Here is a 24,773-nt window from a genome sequence, read left to right as displayed (position 1 = left end):
GGGCGACAGAGCGGGACTGTCTCAAAAAAAAAAGCCTAACAGACTAGTTTATGAAAGATACATCTAATCCTAAAACTGTTTTCAATGGAATCATTTAATTAATAGAAATAATAAATTTAAAATGCAATAGTATGTTCTTCTGAATCTCTTGTTTTAATGTTTTACATGTAATTTATTATTTTTCCATTTATTTCTAGGAATTACAAATATAAACTGCTCTGGCCACATTTGGGTAGAACCAGCCACAAATTTTAAGATGGGTATGAATATCTCTATATATTGCCAAGCAGCAATTAAGAACTGCCAACCAAGGCAACTTCATTTTTATAAAAATGGCATCAAAGAAAGATTTGAAATCACAAGGATTAATAAAACAACAGCTCGGCTTTGGTATAAAAACTTTCTGGAACCACATGCTTCTATGTACTGCACTGCTGAATGTCCCAATCATTTTCAAGAGACACTGATATGTGGAAAAGACATTTCTTCTGGATGTAAGTGTTGGGGCACATTCGAAAAGCAAACAAAAGCTAGTCTAACAATTACCTGGTCATTACCACACTAGTCTAAAAATAGGGACAAAATGATATAGTTCAGTTTTTAGATTAGTTTCATACAGGAGCTGCAAACTCAAATATCTCCAGGGCCAGATTGGTGAACTATATGAATTGTAGAAGCTGATAGGAGCTATGCAGAGAAGAAAGTACACAGGTGGTCTCCTGGGGGGAGCCACTGCCCAGATCCAGTAATCACAGGGGCCCAGTATTCCTACATCTTTTGGCTCTTCAAAGGAAGACAGAAATATGAAATCTTAATGTGTACTCTCTAAATTTTAAAATGTTGCCAATACATTCAAAAAACATTTTTTTCACCTCTGCCCTGAACGAACACTGCATATGTGAGGGCCAGCACTCTTAGATTTAAAATGTTGCTCTTTTAATCTTGTTTTATTTTTCTAAACTAATATAATTAATCTTGAAGCAGATCCCATTGAGAAATTTTGAGGCCAAGGTTTAGGGGGAGTTGCAAAACTAGTTTTGTGCTCCCACTGTACTTCTAGGGTTGCGACTTTGGGCAATTTGCTTAAGCCTCAATTCCTCGCCTGTAAAAGGAGGCTAATTATACAGACTGTGTTATGCACCTGATTTCAATAATTTATTTGGAAGCATATGATAAAATTTAAAGTACATCAGTACCCAAATCCTTGAAAATACATCCTTTTGATAAAACATAGGGAGAGTCTCCTACAATCCTCTGTTCCTAATCTCACTATTCCAATTTACAATCACTGTGTTTGTTACTGTAACTATTAATTTTTTTCTTTTTCTTAAAACCCACCTTGAAGGGACTAATTATTAATTTATTTAAAAGCTTAGTCAAGTTAATCTTAAAAATATATGCTAAATTCAATCTGTGCTCTGAGTGTCCTGGAAGTGTTTAAATCACTATAGTGATATGGGCTGGCTTGTATAATTATATACCTAGTTTTGGTTCTACTATTATGAAGGGGGTAAATCAATAAGTTCAGCACTGTTTTAACTCAGATATTCATTCTCTGTGGCACTTGAACCCATTTTCAGTAAAAAAATAAAGGAGTTTGTGTCTTTGCCGTGTTCCCTTCCTCCATACTTTTGAGAATCAAACCTCAGTTCTTGCTTCTTCTTCACATTTACAACTTAGCTGGGGGCAGACCCATATCACCACTACCACTTGACCCCATTGTGGCTGCTTGGAAAGTAAGAGCCTTTCTTGCTCTATAATGAAGCCATTGTCTTACTTAACTCTGAGCAGCTGATCTTGCATGCTTTTCAAGAGAGGGAACTATAGAAAGTTGTAGAGGTGAGTTGAGGAAGGAAAGTCATAGGTTTTGGAGTCAAAGAATAAACCTACCTTAAACTAATGCCTTAAAGCTGCTAAACTTGCCCTAAATTGTGGAAATTAAACCGCAGGCAGACATCTTATCTGATGCATGAAATCTCCTTAGCTTGTCCACATCCTCAGGAAACATAACCAAACCTCAATGCTTAAATACTTTACTATTTATCTTTTGGGGGTGGGAGAGGGGTAGAGAGACCATACAATTTTTTTGGAGGGCAAATAAGCAACTTTCACAGTTACAGGAAAAGGTTAGTTATTAATTTAAGCCAGAGGGAAAAAAGGAAGCAAAATAAACATTGTCTCTGTTAAAAAACAGAATTTCAGCAAATTTAGTTTCTAGATCTGATAGGTTTCTATTTGTGATTCATAAATCGGCAGCATCTCATTCTATAAAATTAATCTGAGTATCCTGGAGGTGTTTAAGTTACCATAGTGATATGGACTGGCTTGTATAATTATGTACTTAGTTTTGGTTCTACTATTTGGTTCTACTATTATAACAGAACAGTTGGTTTTTGTAAGGTAGGAACAAGAAATGACATTTTTATAAAACCTACCAGATTGGTTAACATTGTTACTTCGGGTTGTTTTCCTTGTAATGGTTAAAGCAGAGGGGGTTTCCTTATCATCCCTGCTCAGGTTGACTGGGCTCTTTCTACGTGGTTGCTTTGAATTTTCTGTTTTCAGGAAAAACTAGTCTGTGGAAGTTTTACCTGCTTCCTTAAAGTTTCAGCTTAATTATATGTCACTTAACAGGAGTGACTTTGTTTTGATTTGGTATGTGGGGGCCTAGTGCAGGAGCTCAGTCCAAAACAATGGCCTCCTATACATCTTCGTTAATACCACCTTCCATGTGTTGCAGTTTGTATCACTGATTACTCCCAAGAGCCCTCTCAGTGTTGGCTGAGGGGCCTCTGTCCCCAAACCTAACACCAGGCAACGTAGAAGATAAGAGAATGGACTTTGTTCCTCTTCCAGGACAGTTTAATAGAAATACGTTCTCTGCTGATGGCTGCTTAGAAAGAACATCACTCTTTCCACTTATTTAACTTGTGAGTTGTAACTCCTTTCATAGGCCTCTGGTTATGAGTGTAAAAATGTAACTGCCAGGTGAGAATTTACTCAAACCCCTGGATTCAAGCTGAATGTCTTCTTGAGCTCTACATTCTTAGCAACAAAACTTCCTATTTAAGTAGGTCAAAAAAAGGTTTTTGAGGGTTTTGTGGCATTCTAGAAATCACATTGCTTTCACTGGACAACTTTGATCACAGGATATTTGTCATGTGAGATTTACTATGTCAACTTATCATCATTGCTTTGAACAAAATGATTATATGTATTTTTTTAGACTAGAGACAAATTGTAAAAGACAAAATAAATGAGTCATTACTTTCCTTGAAAAGCTATCCAAATATATTTTAAAGTGCTGTGCTTTAATGTATAATCTGTGAAATATGAACCATATTATCACAATTTCCATTTTTAGCCACAATCCTAAACACTTCTTAGATTCTTATCTAAGATTAAATGCACACATATTATGGGAAATTTGTTCTAATGAGACCATACCAGTCATCGGATAAAATACAAGATATCTTTATTCGTTTAAAAATATAAAATTAAACCGTGCACAAATAGTCACGTTTCCCACTTAATCATTTGTTTAAAATTTTAAGTATTTTTGACTTTTTAAATTTTGACCTTCTTTGGCCTTTATTTACAATGATGAAAGCACATTTGTTATTCAATAAAAGCCTCTGAATATTTGTTTCTAACATTGCTATTAAGTATGATTACAGAACAATTAGGCTGGCCTGTGCCCTGCTTGAGTAAGAAATTGTAGAGTGATCTTTGCCAGAAGCATTGCATCTCTCTCCACTTTAATCCTTCTCGTTACTATCTTAATTGAGACAATCAATTCATGGAATAAACTTTATTGAGTGGTTACTATGCACCAAAAATGTGTTAAATGCTAGAAGTACAAAGAAGAGGAAATCACAGGCTGCTTTCAAGAAGCTCTCAGTAGAAAAGGATCCTTGGCTAGACTCTGAATTAACAAAAAACCTGGCCTGTGATTCCTGAGTGTCCCAATAATAGGGGAAGGGTGGGACTGGCAGGAAAGAGCAAAAACATAAGCCCCCTTTTGTACATCTCAGGGTATTCTCTAGTATCTAGTTGTATAGCCAGGTTTTGTTCTTGGATATTGAATAACCTGGCAATGAGGCCTAACAACAACTTGATGTTATTTTCATAACCATACTCACAGGCCCATCTTAAATTGCTTCATATTAACAAATACTTATTTGCGTGTGTGTGTGTATAGTCATCTTTTTGATCTTTTGCAAAGTTAATTAACCACCAGACATTTGTAACCCCAAGAATTCACTTCACGTAGGATGCCGTGGTGTAACATAGCCCAAACGATCTGATGGCCAAATCAATGACACTCTCTATCTGAAACCAGAGGGAAAAATAACTTCAGCACCAATCATTGTAATCATTGAGGGACCACAACTGAATCTCCAAAATGATTTAAATTCATGTTTCCACACTTACTTCATTTAAGGCTCAATTAAAACAAAGATTTATTTTACCCTACTTGGAGCCCAGTTACCATTGTAACTCAATGCTACAAGTCACCAAAACATTGTAAAGTACTTTTTAGTGTGTTCTTACTGTTTGAAAATAGCTTTTTTGAAAAGGATATTAGACCTTCGATATATGAAAATAGTTTTTTAATTGTAAAATCAAATTGCATTCAATATAGAGAGTTTTTAAAATGTAGACCAGCAAAAAAGAAATACCTATCATTCCCATAATCCTATAACTTTGCTAGTAACCATAATCCCTCTTTAATAATTTGGAATATGTCTTTGAAATTTCAGACCCTCAGATTGAGAATGTTTCTCAATCTCTCGCTTAAATGAAACCACTAATTGAACCATTTTGCAACCTGCTTTTTTCACTTTGCCATATGATCATTACTTCATTAAATAAATATACTGTAATTCCTTCCAAAGGCCAAGTACTTAAATTGTCTTCTACAGCATTGCTTTTGGATGTGTTTAGGACTGGATTGTAGTTTATTTAACCTTATTTTGGAAAATTGAGCTTGTTTATAATTTTTTCATTGTTATGAACAGTACTTTAAGGGCACATCCTTTAAGCCAAATATTTTATATATCTATGAACATTTCATTAAGGATGCATTCTTAGATGTATAACTGCTGAGTTGCAAAATATTACACCTGCTTTTACAGATTGTGATATGTAAAGTGCTCTCCATAAAGGCTGGACCAATTTGTACTTCCACCAGAAGTGTGTTAGAGGACTTCCATGAGTCCACACCAACACTGTGTACTGTCATTTTTCAAAATCCTTGCTAATTTGATAGGTTTAAAGACATCTAGTACCGCCTTATTTTGCAGTCAGAATAAAATTTTTAATATATTTGTTTATTATTTTACAAGCAAATTCTTGGTAAGCAATTTGCAGGTGAAGTGAAAGCAATATGTACTTAAGATAAATATTTGGATGGAACGTCAGATGCCTAAATGTCTGTATTTTTATTCTTTATGAGCTTCTATCCTTCCACTTGTCTTGTCATTCTCTGAGCAGTCAAGTGTCCCAGCAGTATTTCACATGTAGGGATGAAATAAGAGAGCCACACCTGAAAAGTGAGTATTTAATACACTCTCAATGTTTCTATATTTTAAAAAATCTTAATCTTATTCACTATTGAATGATATAACTGAAAATTCTGGGTGTCATTCGATAGTGGTTGGAGTTTCATAGGCTTTAGAGGCCCCAAAAAGTCAATGTCATCAGAACTCTCTCATCTTTTCCTGTCTGCTAGGTATTGTTTTCCCCTGTGTTGGCTTCATTCTTAAATAGACTAAAGACTGTGAAAAAGCCTGTTTCACAATGACAGCAAGATGGCCACCAGCAACTAACAGCTCACATGCTACTCAGAGATAGCAGTTTCAGGAGCACAGAGTGTGCTTCTTTTACAACAGTTTAGAAAAAGTGCCTTAGAGAACTCTGATTGGTTCATCATGAGTCATACGTTCATTCCCAAGGGAAATTCTCCTATTAGTCAGCCTACCTCAAAGGCACACTTCTGTGGAGAGCCTCTTGATTGACAGGCCTTGGGGTTGGGGTGGGGGTGAGATTGGAGTGAGGGGCTAGAGAGGATGTCAGTTCTCAAGAGGGAAAGATGCTAGCCAACGAAAAATAAAAATGTTCCCCATAATATGGCCACCTGGAGAAAGAGCTGGGCAGGAATAGGGGTGGGATGAGTTGAGTGGAATGACGGGAAAAGAGCCTTGAAATAGAATTGCGTGAATACCAAACTTTTAAAAAACCTTGTTGTGGTGGTGGTAAAATACATAACATAAAATGTACCATTTTTACCATGGTTAAGTATACAGTTCAGTGGCACTAAGTACATTTACACTAGTGTACAACCATCACCACCATTTATCTCCAGAACCCTCTTATTGCAAGCTGAAACTCTGTATCCTTTAAACAAATGTCCACTTCCTTCTCCTCCAAGCCACAACAACTGCCATTCTACTTTCTACGAGCTTGACTATTCCGGATACCTTGTGTAAGGGGAATCATGCAATATTTGTCCTTTAGGGTCTGGCTTACTTCGCTTAATATAATGTCTTCAAGTTTCATCCACATTGTAGCATGTGTTAAAGTTTCCTTCTTTTTTAAGGCTGAATAATATTTTATTGCATGTATGAACACAAAACTTTTAAAATGAGTAGTGGAAAATGTGCAAGAGAAGAAGATAGTCTGCCAGAGTAGGAGAAGAAAACTACAAAGAACCCATTTGCAAGAGCCAAAAGCAAAGAGGTTTCTTTTCTTGTTTTGTTTTTGAGACAAGGTCTCACTGTGTCACCCAATCTGGAGTGCAGTGTGTTGATCATGGCTTACTGCAGCCTCAAACTCCTAAGCTCCAGGGATCCCTCCAGTCTCAGCCCCCCAAGTAGCTGAGACTACTGGGTGAGCCACCACACCCAGCTTTAAAACAGAGAGCTTTCAAGGAGGGAGTGAGCAAAATATCAAATGCTGCAGAGAATTTCTGTGGACTTTTATTTTCATTACAAAATAGATGAAAAGGAACAAATAGCCTTCTTTCTTATAAAAAATTTTCAATGAAGAATGACAAGAGATGGGGTCTGTTGAAGAGAAAGTCATCGAAGACCTTAGCAACAATGGTTTTGGTGGAATTGTGGAAGCTGAATCCTGATTGTTTTGGGTTCAAAAGCATACGGGAAATGAAGAATAATAGGCTCTTTAAAAGTGTTTAGCTGTTAAGAAAAAGAGAAAGATATAGGAGTAGCTGGGGGAGACTGAATTTAGTGTAATATAGTCAAGTATAAGAAGAAGAGGAATGGATACTTGATGGTAAAGTGGGTTGCAAGGTAAGGTAGTAGGGATGGAATGAGGAGCAGGCAGGTGCTGAGTGCTGATTGACCTGATTTTCAAATAAAATTGTCAGTTTCTCAACTGACTACTTTATAGAGAACTTCATATTTCTTACGGCAGCTCCTAAGTGATATGTTTTGTTGCAGATCCGCCAGATGTTCCTGATGAGGTAACCTGTGTCATTTATGAATATTCAGGCAACATGACTTGCACCTGGAATGCTGGGAAGCTCACCTACATAGACACAAAATACGTGGTGCATGTGAAGAGGTAGGTCCCTTCCTCATGGCTTCATATAAGAGGTTCCACCCTGGTTCAGCCAGAGCTCTGCCTCCAGCGGAGATCCAAGAAATCAGCCTCAAACATTAAATATATACCCTGATTTATCCCTAATTTCCTACTTATGATCAGTGAACCTACCAATGCCCTTTTCGGGCCATTAATATTTTCACTCTGGCAGGAAAGTATTCTATGATCTTTCAACCCTTTTTATTCATTTGTAGGTAACTGGTAGCAGGGGCCTAATGGTGGTACAGCCCAGCACAGTTTTAAATCATTGCTTAGGATGGGCACAGTGGCTCACACCTGTAATCCCAACAGTTTAGGAGGCCGAGGTGGGCGAATAACCTGAGGTCAGGAGTTTGAGACCAGCCTAGCCAACATGGTGAAACCTGGTTTCTACTAAAAATACAAAAATTAGCCTGGCATTGTGGCGGGCACCTGTAATTCCAGCTGCTCGGGAGGCTGAGGCAGGAGAATCGCTTGAACCTGGGAGGCAGAGGTTGCAGTGAGCCAAGATTGTGCCACTGCACTCCAGCCTGGGCAATAGAACAAGACTCCTTCTCAAAAAATAAAATAAAATAAAATAAAATAAAATAAAATAAAATAAAATAAAATAAAATAAAATAATAAATTATTGCTTAAATACCTGCTCTATTCTTCTTCTAGGGTTTCAACAACTTAATTTCCCCGAATTGCTATGATTTTTAATCTTTAAATGGGCCTAAAAATAAAACCTAAATACACGGGTTTGTTCTAATTCATTATGTGGAATTTGGCTTTTAAAGTGTGTATAATCATGCCACATTACCACTAAATTCATGGAAGCTATTAATTGTTAACACTGACCCTCAAATCTTAAATTTAGTGTCTGTATAGTTGATCAACTTTCCTGTTTGTCTCATACTAAGGGGGTTTTCAGGACAAAGGATTTCAGTTTTAAAACCTGGAAAGTTGTGGGCAAACTAGGACAAGTTGCTCACCTTATTCGTGTTTCTTGTTTTGTTTAGTTTATTAAAAAATAAAATTCCAGGGCAGGCACAGTAGCTCATGCCTGTAATCCCAGCACTTTGGGAGACTGAGGCTGGTGGATCACCTGAAGTCAGGAATTCGAGATCAGCCTGGCCAACATGGCGAAACTCCATCTCTACTAAAAATACAAAAATTAGCTGGGCATGGGGGTAGGTGCCTGTAATCCCAGTTACTCAGGAGTCTGAGGCAGGGAGAATTGCTTGAACCCAGGAGGCAGAGGTTGCAGTGAGCTGAGATCGTGCCACTGCACTCCAGCCTGGGCGAAAGAGCGAGACTCTGTCTCAAAAATAGTAATAAATAAAATAAAATAATATAAAATGCCGGCTGGGCATGGTGGCTCGTGCCTGTAATCCCAGCACTTTGGGAGGCCGAGGCGGATGGATCACCTGAGATCAGGAATTCAAGACCAGACTGGCTAACATGGTGAAACCCTGTCTCTACTGAAAATGCAAAAATTAGCCGGGTGTCGTGGCACACACTTGTAATCCCAGCTACTCGGGAGGCTGAGACAGGAGAATCGCTTGAACCCGGGAGGTGGAGTTTGTAGTAACCCTAGATCGCGCCATTGCACTCCAGCCTGGGCAACAAGAGGGAAACTGCATCTCAAAAAATAAAAAGTAAAATAAAATAAAATAAAATAAAATGCCTTCTGTGGTGTTTTTGAAGTACACTTTTTTTTCTGTCAGTAATTCTTAAAAATTTCACAAACTATTTTTTAAAGCATTTATTGGACCCTTACTGTTTGCCAGGCACTGGGCCAAGAGCTTTATAAATGCTGCCTAATTTAATACCTGTACAACCATGTGAAGCACTGGGATCCTACAAATGCTTGTGTCCTCCTAAAATTCATATGTTGAAACAAACCCCCAATGCAAGAGTAACAAGAGTTGGGGCCTTTGAAGTGAGATTAGGTCATGAGGGTGAAGCCCTCATGGATGGAATTATTGCCCTTCCATAAGAGGTCTGAAAGAAAGCTTGTTTGCCCTTCTACCCTGTGAGGACACAGCCAGAAGGTGCTATCTATAAAGCAGAAAGTGAGCCCTCACCAGACACTGAATCTGCTGATGCCTTGATCTTGGACTTCCAAGCCTCCAGAACTGTAAACAATAAATTTCTATTGTTTATAAATTACCTAGTCTAAGGTATTTGTATAGCAGCTGAAAGAGACTAAGACAGATGCATGCAATTATTTTTCCCATTGGTATAGACAAGGGAACTGAGACTTAGTGAGGTCAGGTATGTATCCGGGACCACACAGTTGCAGAGAAGGAGAGGTGGCATTTGAACATAGGTTGCCTGACTGTCTTCTTAACTTATTTTCTGCCGCAGGCATGTGGAGGTCCAGATCGCAGGGCATCTTTAAAATATTCTGTTCAGTTCTCATCATTATGGAAGGGAATAACCTTCTTTTTTAAAAAGTAATCTTTTAATTTATTTATACGGTGTTTGTTTTCTGTTTGTTTGTTTTGTTTTTGTTTTTGTTTTTTGAGTCAGGGTCTCTGTCACCCAGGCTGGAGTGCAGTGGCACAATCTTAGCTCACTGCAACCTCTGCCTCCTGGGTTCAAGCAATTCTCCCAGGCACCAAACCTGGTCTGTATTGAAGAGAATAACCTAATCTTGCTCTCTCTCTCTCTACCTGTTGGATACTCAGAATAATTTTGATTAAGTGAAACCTAAAAAGCAATACCTCTTCATTCAAGAAAGTGCATGTAGAAACTAGACAGATTTAATGAACACATTACTAGACCTGGAGTTACCAGCTGCATGCCATGGGCAAGAGGCATACACCTTTCATTCTGAACAGGAGTTAAACAGAGACATATTCCAGTACCAAAGAGATGATGAAAACTCTGATATCAGGGACGAGTAGAGTTGATGGATGAGATGCAATATGCTAAGTACTGTGCTCTGTACTTCATGTGCATGACATCTTCAATTCTCAACCTTGTGAGGGAACGATTGTTATTGTTCCCATCTTACAGATGGCTTGGGGAGCTCACATTACCTCTCCAAAGTCACTTGACTAAGAAGTAAAGGAGCAGGGATTTTAACGGGGATCTCTCTGGCTAAACCATTGGAGACTAAACCTCTATCCCTTGCCTATAGGGTAAAGTAGAAAAGCCATGAGAGCGAGACAACTAGAGTCTCATTGCTAAGTCAACTTTAGGAATTTGAAGGTGAGGGCAGTATGGCAGTGACCTTTCCACTTCAAGCTCACAGAAAAACCAGGCAGTGCCAGACTGACAGAGAGCCTGGTGTCTTGAGGATATTCACTATCTCCCTGAACCTGGAAGGATCTCCTGAACTGCTGATCCTGGTTGTTTGGTTAATTCATTCTTCCTTTGTTTTTAATATAACATTTTATTAAGTATAGTTCATCTACCATACAATTCTCCTTATTTAAAGTATATCATTCCTTGAGTTTTAGCACCCATCACTACAATCAATATTGAACATTTTCATCATGCCCAAAAAAATCACATCCACCCATCACTACAATCAATATTGAACATTTTCATCATGCCAAAAAAAAGCACATCCATTAGCAGTCACTTCCTATTTCCCCTCAATCTTCCCAGTCCATGGCAACCACTATCTGCTTTCTGTCTCTGTGGATTTGCCTACACTGGACACTTCATATAAAAGGAATCATATAATATGTGGTCTTTTGTGACTGGCTTCTTTCATTCAGCATAATGTTTTCAAGGTTATCTATGGTGTAACATGTATCAGTACTTTATTCCTTTCTTTTTTTTTTTTTTTTTTTTTTTGAGATGAAGTCTTACTCTGTCGCCCAGGCTGGAGTGCAATGGTGCGATCTCGGCTCACTACAACCTCTGCCTCCCGGGTTCAAGTGATTCTCCTATCTCAGCCTCCTGAGTAGCTGGGATTACAGGTGCACACAACCACTCCCGACTAATTTTTTGGATTTTAGTACAGACGGGATTTCACCATGTTGCCCAGACTGGTATGGAACTCCTGAGCTCAGGCAACCCTCCCGCCTTGGCCTCCCTTAAGTGCTAGGATTACAGGCGTGAGTCACCGCGCCTGGCCCTTTATTCCTTTTTTAAATAATGTTCCATTATTTGGAACACATTTTATTTATTTATTCCTTGGTTGATGAACCTTTTGGTTGTTTCCACTTTTCAGCTATTATGAATTATGCTTCTATTAATATTTGTGTACAAGTTTTGTATAGACATATTTTTATTTCTCTTGGGCATATATTTAGGAATAGTATTCCTGGGTCTCTTGGTAATTCTGTGTTTAATCTTTTGTTCAACTGCCATAATGTTTTCCAAAGCAGTCACACATTTTACATTCCCACCAACAGTGTATAAGGGTTCCAGTATTTCCGCATTCTTGCCAACCTTTGTTTTTATCTTGGTTATTGCTATCCTAGTGGATGAGGGCTAATTCTTTCAAGCCTGACTTACCTGCCTTCTGAGGTTCCTCATAGTAAAACTGCATTGCAAATTCCGGATAGATGAACCACAATTTGAAAAAATATATTTGTTTGATACAATTTTAAACTTGCTAACCCCCACCTAATTTCCTATTTAGTATCATAAAAATATTTTCTGAATATTTTATAAAACTATGTATTATATATTTCTTTTAAAATCCTGTAATGCGTTCAAAATTATATATGTTTAAATTTATTTACACGTGACGTTTGAGGAACACATTCACTTTATAAAGTAAGGAATATTTGTAGTAGTTATGAGTACTAAGATTGTTCTCAGTACTCAAAAAGTCACTCTGAAAGTATTAAGAATAAGTTTACTAAAGAGAATGCTTTCAGAAATATTCATTGCAAAGAGCATGAGCTTTGGAGTTTTAGATTTAATTTCCAGTTCTGAAACTTATCAGTCAGGTGTCTTTTATGATACAAATATCAGAAAACGCAAGTGCAGGCCAGGCGCAGTGGCACTCACTTGTAATCCTAGCACTTTGGGAGGCTGAGGCAGATGGATCACTTGAGGTCAAGAGTTCAAGACCAGCCTGGCCAATATGGTGAAACCCCATCTCTACTAAAAATACAAAAATTAGCAGGGCATGGTGGCATATGCCTGTAATCCCAGCTACTCAGGAAGCTAAGGCAGAAGAATCGCTTGAATATGGGAAGTGAAGGTTCCAGTGAGCCAAGTTCATGCCATTGCACTCCAGCCTGGGCTACAGAGTGAGACTCCATCTCAAAACAGACAAACAAACAAACAAACAAACAAAAAACCCAAAAAAACTACTCAAGTCCAGTCACTTAAATAGACATGGCCTTATTTATATCAGGTCACAATTACATGTAATAACAGGTGGCATGATAATTCAGTAATACTCCAGGGATCTAGGCTCTTTTCCTCTTTCTACTCTGCGATATTCAGCGTGTTGACCTTAATCTTTGGATGCTGTATCTCCAGGCTTCTCATCCAAGTTCCAGGCAGGAAAAGTGGTAAAGAGCAAAGGAGTTCCTCCTGTGGACTTGCACCTACATTGAGTTGGCCACAACGGTGTCACATGTCTACTCTGTCTGGATGGGAACCTGGCAGAAGGGCATTGTAAATGGAGTTTGGTACCGTCATCCAACAGTATTAGCCATAGTTGCTAGCTGTGTAATCTTAGAAAAGTTATTTAGCCTCGCTGAGCCTCAGCCTCCTGTGAAATGAGGATAATTAATACCACAAAGCTTATAAAAAAGCAAATTATAGGAAGTGACTTGCATATAGGAAACGCTTACAATTAAGTACAACACAAAATGGTGTCTTAGTCTATTCAGGTGACTATAACAAAATACCTAGACTGGGTAATTTGTAAACAACAGAAATTTATTGCTCACAATTCTGGAGGCTAGGAAATCCCAGATCAAGTGTCAACAGGTTTTGAGGGTCTGTTCCTCATAGATGGTGACTTCTATATGTTCTCACATAGTAGAAGGGGCCAGGCAGCTCCCTTCAACCTCTTTTATAGGGCCACTAAATTGATTCATGAAGGTAGAGCCCTCATGACTTTCCCACTTTCTAAAGGCCCTACCTCTTAGTACTATTACATTGGGGTTTAAGTTTCAACATGTAAATTTTGAGGGTACACTAATATTCAGACTATAGCAAAGGATATTATAATATTATGGCCCAAGGGAAACCTGACTGATTTGATTGAGAGAAATATTAATGTAAAGCCATAAAAATTATTATTTATAGGATATTATAGACAATTTTATTCATATATTTTTAAGTAATACAATAATTTTGGAAAAAATCTAGAAAGAGATGTTGCATGTGCTCTAATAAGAAAGACTTATCTTTTATATGTCAATAGTACATTTATTCATTCAAACTAGAATGTAGGCTTAATGTGGGCAAGGATTTTTGTTTGATTTGTTCATTGCTGTATTGATTGAACCTAGAATGGGGCCTGACACATAGTAAATGCTCAATAAATATTTGTTGAGTAATTATTCTAGTTGGTAACTAGAAATAGACATTTCCTGCATCTCCCTTTCATTGTCTAGTTAAGTAATAATATAAGGTCATATATATTTTAAGAATTATTTCTCCCACCTTCTTTCTTAAAATCCAACAATAAACTATAGCCAACCTCTGATAAACCTAACCAAGTTCTGAATTGATGGAGGCCAGATTAATGGGATTTTATTACATTTTTAAAGAGGACATAAAAGATATAAAAGGTTAGCATAAAAAGAACGTTCTCCTCTGGTAAAGTCAAAGGACTAACTTCCATAAATATAGACAGGTCAGAAAAGAAAACAAACACCTATTTATCTAATGATTAATTACAAACAAACTAATGAGTTGAAAAAAATTAGAGAAGAGGGCTGGGTGCAGTGGCTCACGCCTGTAATCCCAGCACTTTGGGAGGCTGAGGTAGGTGGATCACTTGAGCTCAGGAGTTTGAGACCAGCCTGGGCAACATGGTGAAAAATACAAAAAATACAAAAATTTCTACAAAAAAAAAAAAAGAAAAAATTAGCCAGGCGTGGTGGCGGGTGCCTGGAATCCAAACTACTTGGGAGGATGGCTTGAACCCAGGAGGCAGAGGTTGCAGTGAGCCAGTGTACTCCAGCCTGGTTGGCTTAGCCAGACCCTGTCTCAAAAAAACAAACAGAGAGAGAGAGAGAGGGAGGGAGGGAGGGAGGGAGGGAAGGAAGGAGGGAGGGAGGGAGGGAGAGAGAGAGAGAGAGAGGAAAAAGAAAGAAAGAAAGAAAAGAGAAAAGAAAAGAGCAAGTCAATTTCTCTAACTGCCAAAAAATCTTTCCCTCCAGGAGAAAGATGACTTATAATGAATGTTGTGGTCGAGGTAGTATTAGGTTTAAAGGAGCTCTTCTAAATGTTCAGTTATTAGGGTATTTTCCACGTTGGCAACTAGGTAGAGATCAGCATGTGCAAGGTTTCACTTCTAACTCATGTGGTTCAGTTTTCCAGTAAAATCACATGTACAGAGAAGCTTTTTACCTGAGACCACCTACTCATTTCTCCAGTTGCAGAAAGGCAGTGTTTCCCCTATGGCAACATAGGTGCCATCAGGGGCCTCCTCGTGTTGGGGTGAAGTTGTAAAGAATTTTATCTGTTTTGCTTCATCTTCCCAGCACCTTTGTGGTGGCATCGCCAGACAGAGCCTCGTAGCTGTTCACATATTTTCTTTTACCTCCTGTGTTTTGCTGTTTCAAAGGGTAATGATAGGAAAAAAAATTTAAAATAACCTGTGCTAATAACCCTACTGTAGTCCCACTATCTTCAGCAATTTCATGTAAATATATTTTTTCTTTATCTTGGAAACACTGGTAATGTCTGTCTCAGTGCATTCTACTCCATAAATATTTGTTGAATAAAAATGCATGAATGATAGCCCTGCATTCTGTCCCATTCAAGTCATCTTAGCAAATATTTATTTAGCATTTGATGGTTTCCTGGAATTGTGTTAAACTCTAGATATTAAAAAAAAAAAAAGACACCATTTCTGTGCACGACAAACTCATAAACAGTTTAGAATAACACCAATTTTGGGATTTTTCAGGCACCATGGAAGACCAATAAGGCAAATATTTTTAGATGTGATATCATTTTAAAGTCCTTAAATTCAATGGCCTCCTCTGCCTATTCATAAGGCCTGTTTGTTTTTGCCACATCTTCTTCTCTACATACGTATTTTTAATAACCAGAAAGAGTTCTTAGGTGTGATTCCAAATATTATTTTTAAGGCTATGTTAGGTTTCAGTAATTCCTTTAGGACTCAAAATGCAGTTTATATTTTAGAATCCATTTCCTCACTGATTGTGAGCCCAGGGAGCTAATTGTGGCTGGAGACAAACACAACCTTGCTGACTGATACTGCTTTATATTCATGACCACTAACCTCAGCTGGGCCAGGAGAGCCACACAGTAGTCTTACTACATTTCACTAGCCAAGTCACTGTCTTGCTAAGCCCAGTCATTACTTCATTACTTTTTCTCTCATTTCTCCTCTCCAGTAACTTCCCTTCCTCATTCTCCATTGAAGGCCTGCTTCCTACTTTCCTGAGAAAACAGAAGCAATGAGAAATACCACAGCCTCCCCCATTGACTAATACATTGACATCTGTACCCATATGCTTGATCTTTCCTGCTATTGCTATGGATGAATTACCATTGCCCTAAGGTTAACTCTCCTCTAGGGTACTAGATCGTATCCTGCCTGCCTACTGGAGGACACTGCTCCAAAACTTTCCTCTGTTCCTTCTGCATTGTCATTGTCTCTGTCTTTACTGCATCATTCCCATCAGCTTTTAAGCATGCTGTAGCCTTTGCCCTTTTGAAAAATATAACCCTCCCTTGGTCCCTGTCCTCTACTACCCAATTTCTCTGTTTCTTTTTATGAAAAAAATCAGAAGAGTTGTCTGTACTGTCTGTCTCTATCTTCCCTCTTCTCTCTTTTATCCAGTTTAGTCATGTTTTGTGTCCTTACCACTCCACTGAAACAGCTCCTATCAGAGTCACTGATGATTTCCCCATTGCCAGATTGAATGGTTTAGTCTCAGTCTTTATCTTTCTTATCAGAAACATTTACTCTCCTAGCATTTAATGTAGCTCTTCACTTCCTTCTTTCGGCTTCCAGGACAGGACTCCCTTTTGCTGCTCCTCCCACCCTCCTGGAAGCTTTATCTCAGTCTCTTTTGCTGATTCCTCTTCATTTCAGATAAATTCATAGTGACCCAGAACTCTATATTTTATCAGCCTAAAAAAAGACACTAGGGAAAATTATCTCCAAATATGTTGCGTTTACTTGAGAATATAAATAAGGATTATAATACAGAATGCATGACATGGCAAGGCAGCAGTGCATTTGGTGAGGGAGAGGATAAAGGGAAGCTTTTATTACCAAAAAGGGATATATGTGAGCTGTTTAGAAACAGAGTTCATTGGTTCCAGAGGCTCAAAGCCAGAGTGATTGTTAGTTAATTAGTGGAGATGTGTTACTGGGTAAGGGGTCTTCCGAGAACATCTTATCTGGATTACTGCAGTCCTAAAGAATGTCTAGTGATAAACCTTATCAAAGCAGGGGATGAATGAAAGGTTTTTAGAAAGTCCTTGGAAGCAGTTCTTATCTCAGACGTGTAAGCATGGGCCTCCTCTCCTTCGGGCCTTTCCTGCCCTATTTTGTCTGGGTCTGGTAAAAGTGTTTTCATCCTCGTATGTGCAACTTTCACACCTCAGACCTCTTATTATCTCTATCTACAGTCATTTCCTAAAGGATAGCCTTCAAATTTATGGTGTAAAACTCCCCAATGTATGCCTCTGTCTGAGTATCTCCACCAAATATAGCTGCCATGTTTCTAACCTGTCATTCAAGCTATCTTGAAGTTAACATTTTCAAAACCAAACACCCTGTTTCCTCTCCCCAGACTTGCATTTCCCATTTCAGTAAATGGCAACTCTATCGTTTACATTATTCAGGTCAAAATCAGGTATATCCTCCTGGATTCCTCTCTATTATGCCCTTCATCTAATTGACCAGCAAAACCTTCTGGCTCTATCTTGTAAAATGACCTCACCACCTACACTGAAATCCAAGTTGCATCATCTCTCACTTGGGAGTACAAGAACTTTCTAACTGGTCAACTCGCTTCCTCCAGAGTCCCTTACTCATGAGTTTTCACAGTAATCCTTTTCACACGCACCTCAGGCCACATCACCCTTCTGCTCAGAACCTCCCATTTCACTCAGAGATCAAAGCCAGGGCCCCTCAAGGACTCTTTGTGACCTTACAAGTCTTCTAAACTTTCCCCTCTTCCAAAACTCTCTGATTTCATCTTTAATCCCTTTCCTAGTAAAACCTCACTGACCTCTTTGCTGCTCTTTGAACAGGCCAAGCAATGTCCTACCTCAGGGCCTTTGCACGTTACCTAGAATGCTCTTCCTCCAGAGAGCCGCAGGGCTTCTTTATTGCCCTAATGTCACCCTCTCAGATAAGACTTCCCTCATCTCTCTAAAAACAAAACCCAAAAATCCCACCCTTACTCTCAGAACCGCCTAACCTTTCAACTCCACTTTATTTTTCTTCTGAACATTTCTCACCATACATAGATCAGATTCTATATTTATTTGTTTCCACCAAAATGTGTGCTCCATGACAGTTGGGACTTCATTTGTTTTGTTCATTGTAGCCCCAATATCTAAAAATATACTTGGAATATAGTCAATGTTAAGTAAATATTTATTGAATGAGTGATTAAATGAATGAAAGACACTATTTACCATTATCAAGATGAATCTGTAATGTTTATTGAAAATCTGTAAATTACAACTACATCTAGGTGCTCAGGGAACATCAGAAAAATATGCATTATACTAACTCCCTTCAACAAATCATCTGTCATGTATTAGCCCATGAAAAAAAGAAATAGAAATAAGATATTCAAAAACTTTGTAATACACAGTTCTGTAAATGAGGAAAAACCAAAGTGTTTTTCTCCTTTCTACTCTCAACAGCACTTCGGACACCAGATGCGGGAAGATTTTCCCCACACACCAATCATTTCTCCTGCAGACATCAGCTAGATGTCCTCTAATTTAATTCAATTCTGACTCTATCTACCTGGAGGTAGCATCAGATCCCACAGGCTAAAGGCTCAGTCCCACAAGAGTCAACCCTATCTTAAATGCCAATCACAAGCCCTGGGTCATGAACTGTGCTTTTGACCAACTGGCTAAAAACCGGGATTTCCACGATACACTCCTCAGGTTTGATTAACGTGCTAGAGTGTTTCATAGAACTCAGAAAAACACTTTACTTATATTTATCAATTTATTATAAAGGATATTACAAAGGCTACAGATGAACAGCCAGATGGAAGAGATGCATGGGGCAAGGCATGCGGGCACACCACCCTGCAGGCATCCTCATGTGTTCAGATATCTGGAAGCTCCCTGAACCCAGTCCTTTTGGGTTCTTATGGAGGTTTCATTACATAAGCGTGACTTATCATATCATTGGCCATTGGTGATCTACTCAACATTCAGCCCTTCTCTCTTCCCAGGATATGGGGGTGGGTGAAAGGGTGAGGGGGTTGGGAGGACTGAAAGTTTCAATCTTCTCGTCACGTTGTTGGTTCCCCTGGCAACCAGCCCCTACCCCGAGCCTCTCCAGGAGCCCCCAGCCATTAGTCATCTCATTAGCACTTTGGAGATTCCAAGGGTTTTAGGAGCTGTGTGCTGGGAACCAGACAGAGACCAAATATATATTTCTTATTATGTCACAATATCACAAGTTCTATATAAAAATAACCCTAAGGTGTAATTAGTCATTATTATCGGATTCTTCAATTAAAACAGTGCTTTGTGGTCTAGGTGCTAATATGGGGTAGACTTTAAGAGCAGAATTAAATTACTTAGTAACTATGGTTACTGTCAGTTTGAAAATACATTTCCATTTTGACTTGTGGTCTCAGTATGTGTGGTAAAAGAATTAGCCACAAACCAATGAAGAACATACAATGTGGTTTTCTCTAACTGGAAAACATTCAAAGATGTCCTACTTACTACTTACATAGAGTTGTCATTTCCTTGTTTTCACATTTGAATTCTGACTTAGCATGAGGTTAACATACCTTATAACAAGTTCTCTGTTAAGGTATTTACATTTCATCTTATTTCAGAAAGAATGTAAAGTAACTATGTAAACATCTTGATTTAATGGCATAATTTAAGATACAGTGATACAAGAGAAATTTCACTGATAAGAAATACAGCAATTTTAAAAGTTTCATTTGTATTCTTTAGAATGTGTCAAAGTCACATATCATAAATATCTTTTTTAAAAAAAAAAAAAAAAAATGGAGACATAGTCTCTGTCATCCAGACTGGAGTGCAGTGGTGCAATGTCGGCCCACTACAGCCTCCATCTCCTGGGCTCAAGCAATCCTCAGCCTCCTGAGTAGCTGGGAGGACGGGTGCCCGCCACTGTGCCTGGCTAAGTTTTGTATTTTCAGTAGAGACAGGGTTTCACCACATTGGCCAGGCTGGTCTCAAACTCCTGACCTCAAGTGATCTGCCCGCCTCGGCCCCCCAAAGTGCTGGGATTACAGGTGTGAGCCACCACGCCTGGCCTCAGCCAGTATCTCTTAATTCAGAATAATTGTTGTTTAATGAGTTCTTTATTATGTGGCAAGCCATCTACTCTGTTTCTTATTTCATTTACTCATGATAGCAACAATGTTACTCCTATACTGAGGATGAGTAACCTGAACTGTATAGACCTTCAGTAACTTGCCCCAAGTCTTACAGCTTATCAAGGGGCAGAGCTGGGATTTGAAGATAGGTCTGTCTCTAAAGCCCAACCCCTGTGATTTTAGTCGCCATGACATATCCTTCTAGTCCTCTCATGGTGTTCATAGTGATCTCACGCTGGTATGAGGAAAGGGACAACACAGAAAAAATACACTGGAACTGAAAAACCTGAGCTGAACAAGAGGAGTTGCTCCTCAGCCCTCCAATGACTATCAGCCTTAGAGAGATTCCTTGACCACTTGCTGAGGTTGTCTTGTTCTGGTAGTAGCAATAAGTTTATATAAATTATATAAAATACAGAATTTCTATAGTACTTAGACATGTGCTTACTACTTGGTATTAATAGCATAAGGCTGGTTCCTTTTTTCTGTGTCTCAGCAAGCGTGTTTCTTGGATTCCAAAAGATGTAAGTGGCTGGCAGGTTTAATCCTGGTGGGATATTTTGGGGCTAGAAAAATGTAGGAGTTGCTGAAAAGATGTATGGTAGTAACAGGACTTGGTGGAGTCCCAGAGAGGGACAGTGGTTTTTAAGCTCCATCGTCTCCACAAATCCAGTCAAGGCTGTCTCCTGAGAGAGAGGACTGTTGATGGTATTATATTTAAAAAATCAGGTTAGAGTCTGCCTCAGTGGCACAGACACTATAATTAGAGCAGGACAAAGAAGATGGCATGACTCCTGATCAAGGACGGCATGCAAATTTGTGAAGTGTTTCCATCTGATGAAAATAAGAATGTACATGGCTGAGCACAGTGGCTCATGTTTGTAATCCTCATGTGGGAGGATCCCTTGAGGCCAAGAGTTCGAGACCAGCCTGGGCAACATAGGGAGGCTGCATCTCTTTTTAAAAAAATTATTTTAAATAAAAAAATTCGTTGGGCCTGGTGGCACATGCCTGCAATCCCAGCTACTCAGGAGGCTGAGGTGGGAGGATCACTTGAGCCCAGGAAGTCAAGGCTGCAGTGAGCTATGACTGTGCCACTGCACTCAAACCTGGGTGACAGAGTGAGACGCTGTCTCTAAAACATAGAATAAAACAAGAATGTAGGCTACTTGGCTTTCCAGCATTTGTTCAGATTTCAAGGTTATTTTCCTTCTAAAGTAGTATATCTATATCAAGTTCAGTTTCACGATGTAATGCAATTAACTTAGGAGTCTGAAAGTAATATACCACACAGGTAATAAAGACCTAGAGCATTGCCATAGCTATCAAAACAGGGAAAAAAGATAAAGTAAGAAAATAATATTTTAATGCTTAAAAAATACTTAACCTTCTTTAGTAATTGGTTGGCTCTTAAAGGTGACGAAGAGAAAGTTGTTAAAAATAGCAAATTGAGAAAGGAGGACAGCATGCCTTTGACAACAATGAAGATACTGGCAAGAAGTGCTGATTTGCATGGAAAGATAATTTAGTTGTCAATTTTCTATAGTTCTGTTTCCAGTCAGACATCCAAATGAAGCTCCCAGTGAGGGCACAGGTATGTGGGAGACACACATGTGAAATAGCAGTTGAAGCTGGGAAGAGAGTGAGCCCAGAAAAAAGGGGTCAGGGAAAAGGCAAGTGCTGGGATGGACCTTCAATGTGGGTGCACTCAGAGAGTAGGGAGAGAAACCCAGATGGAAGACTGGAGGGGGACATGTCACTAAGCAGGTGTGAGAGAGGGAGGCCCTCTAACCCAGAAAACAGGCTTTGGGTAGCAAGGGAAGTAAGAATTACAACCAATCAAGAAGGATAAATGCTTAAATGATGATTCAGAGGACTTCACCTTGCAAAGGACACCATTTTAAAAGAGCCGTTTCAAGGAAGAGTAAAGGCAAACATCACAATAAAAGGACTAAAGACCAAATGGGAATAAGTTGAATACAGTTACCAAGGAGGTAGAAAATCTGAGAAACTTAAGAACATGAAATAATGGAGTAGGTAGTTCAAAGGGCTCAAGAAATGGGAACTGAGGAAAGTCCAGTGAAAATAATTCCATGTCACAAATGAATCTGATTACAGATTACGTTGTGTTTTGGAGTCTGAGGGGGGCCTATTTATCTCTGCAGAAGAATGAGTGAACGAGGAGTGGGACAAGAGGTTAGGAGATTTGAGGACACTCCTGTGTTAGTCCATTCTTGACTTGCTATAAAGAAATATCTAGACCAGGTGTGGTGGCTCACACCTGTAATCCCTGAACTTTAGGAGGCCAAGGCAAGAGGATCACTTGAGCTCAGAGCTCGAGACCAGCCTGGGCAATGTGGCAAAACCCTGTCTCAACAAAAAATTAGCTGAGAGTGGTGGTGCATGCCTGTAGTCCCAGCTACTCAAGAGGCTGAGGTGGGAGGATCTCCTGACCCTGAGAGAGGTTAAGGTCTGGCATTGAGCTGTGGCCAACACATGGCACTCAGACGGTGACCAGAAGAAAAAAAGAGAGAGAGAGGACAGAGAGAGAGAGAAGAGAGAGAAAGGAAGGAAGGAAGGAAGGAAGGAAGAAGGAAATTAAGAAGAGAGAAGAGAAGAAAGAAAAAGAAGTCAAAAAAAGACAGAAAGCAGAGAGCCAGAAATAGGAAGAACGAAGGACAAGGAATAAGAAGGAAGGAAGAAAAAAAAAGAAGAAAGAAAGAAAAAAGAAAGCAAGCTACACGAACTAACCCCGAAAGAAAACTCCCCCACCCCGAGAAAGAGAGCAAGGAAGATCAGAGCGACGGAAGGACGGAAGGTAACTTCCTCGAAGACAAGACAATCCTCCTTCAAGCCGCCCCAAACCCCTTCCGCCAACTCCTCCCTAACTCCCCTCGCCCTCCCTCCTCCCTCCCTCCCTGCCGACTCCTCCCTAGTCCCTATTTCCGTCCGGTCTTCCTTGCTTCGGACCTTACACGACCTTCTGACCGAATTCTTCCTCCTTTCCTTCCACAGAATACAGGGAAGGGTTGAAAAATACCTGCTGTTGATTTATGAAGAAAAGAGTTTTATTTCAGCTCACGGTTATGCAGGCTGTACAGGAAGATGGTGAACAAGACAGAGGGAGCGGGGAAGTGCCACACTCTCTAAAATAACCAGATCTGCCTGAACTCAGAGCGAGAACTCACTCATTACTGCCAGGAGGGCAGCAAGCCATTCATGAAGGGTCTGCCCCCTAGGCCTCACCTCCAACACTGGTGATTACATTTCAACATGAGACTTGGAGAGGATAAGGGTGGAAACAATATCAAATCTCTTTGCAGAAATCAGAGGAGCAAAGAAACATTCTCCAGCACTCCTTTCACCACTGCCTCCAACTCTCGTCCACTAAAAACACCGTGTGATTATTTGGGGGTAGAGATTTAAAAACAGAGGCTCAAAGTTTCTGTCCACAACCAATGAATACAATTTGAAATTTTGGCGTTAACATATATCATTTGGAATTCTACCATATTGGGCTTCTTGGAGATTCTCATTCAATTATAAAAACTTAGATAAATATGCTTGGAAATGATACTTAATAGCCCTCTCTATTCCCCTGTTCTAAACTAGATCTTTCTTCTTTATCTTTTCCATCCTCTTCCACAGTGCATGACTCCCTTTCCCCTCATCAAACCTGTCATTAGGTCCAGTCAGTTCTACACTCAAAATCCTTCATGGGCTGGGCAAGGTGGCTTATGCCTGTAATCCCAGCACTTTGGGAGGCCAAGGCGGGGAGATTGCTTGAGATCAGGAGTTGGAGACTAGCCTGGGTATCACGGAAAAACCCCATCTCTACACAAAATACAAAACTTAATTGGGCATGGTAGTACATGCCTGTGGTCCCGGCTACTCAGGAGGCTGGGGTGGGAGGATCGCTTGAGCCCAGGAGGTCAAGGTTGCAGTGAGCCAAGATGGCCCCACTGCACACCAGCCTGGGTGACAGAGCCAGACCCTGTCTCAAAATCCTTCATATCCACCCCCACTGGCTTCTGCCTACTTCAGACTAATAATCCAATTATGGATTGTTGTATAGCCTTTTGATTTTTCTACTACCACCACTTTCATTTCCCATCAATCCTCTGTAAAGGTGCCAGACAGCCCCAGAGACCCTCAAAATGGTGTGAATCTCACTGTATGCACTCTCTTTCTATCACTTACATGATATGTTCTGATCCATCAGTAGCTCATGGAAGGTCTTCTGACAGACCTGTTCCACTACAAGTGTCTTCTTGCATTTTCAGGATCCAGGCTATAGCACTTGTTGAACCTTCTCAGAAATATCATGTATTTGTTTCATGTATTTGTTTCAGAACATGTTGGTTGTCTCTGTCCAGGAGGTTGGCCTTCCCCTACCCTATCACGATCTCTCACCCCATCCTGACTCCTCCCCACCACTCCATCCTCACCCTATATCCTGATAGAAATGTCTGACTTCACAGTCCT

The 24,773-nt window shown here is 39.5% G+C and overlaps 1 protein-coding gene across 1 annotated transcript in view; it reads left to right on the top strand.

The window, feature by feature from the left end:
- IL23R (interleukin 23 receptor) overlaps nt 1-24,773 on the top strand; it is a 78,233-nt gene that overhangs the window by 2,722 nt on the left and 50,738 nt on the right. The window contains exons 3-4 of the mRNA XM_010357079.2: nt 198-494; nt 7,464-7,587. Of these exons, the coding sequence (XP_010355381.1) occupies nt 198-494; nt 7,464-7,587 (421 nt within the window). The remainder of the gene's footprint in view (nt 1-197; nt 495-7,463; nt 7,588-24,773) is intronic.

This window comes from Rhinopithecus roxellana, chromosome 12 (assembly GCF_007565055.1).
Source record: "Rhinopithecus roxellana isolate Shanxi Qingling chromosome 12, ASM756505v1, whole genome shotgun sequence".
NCBI lineage: Eukaryota > Metazoa > Chordata > Mammalia > Primates > Cercopithecidae > Rhinopithecus > Rhinopithecus roxellana.
The sequence above is the reverse complement of the archived record's forward strand: the minus strand, read 5'-3'. Positions and strand labels throughout refer to the sequence as shown.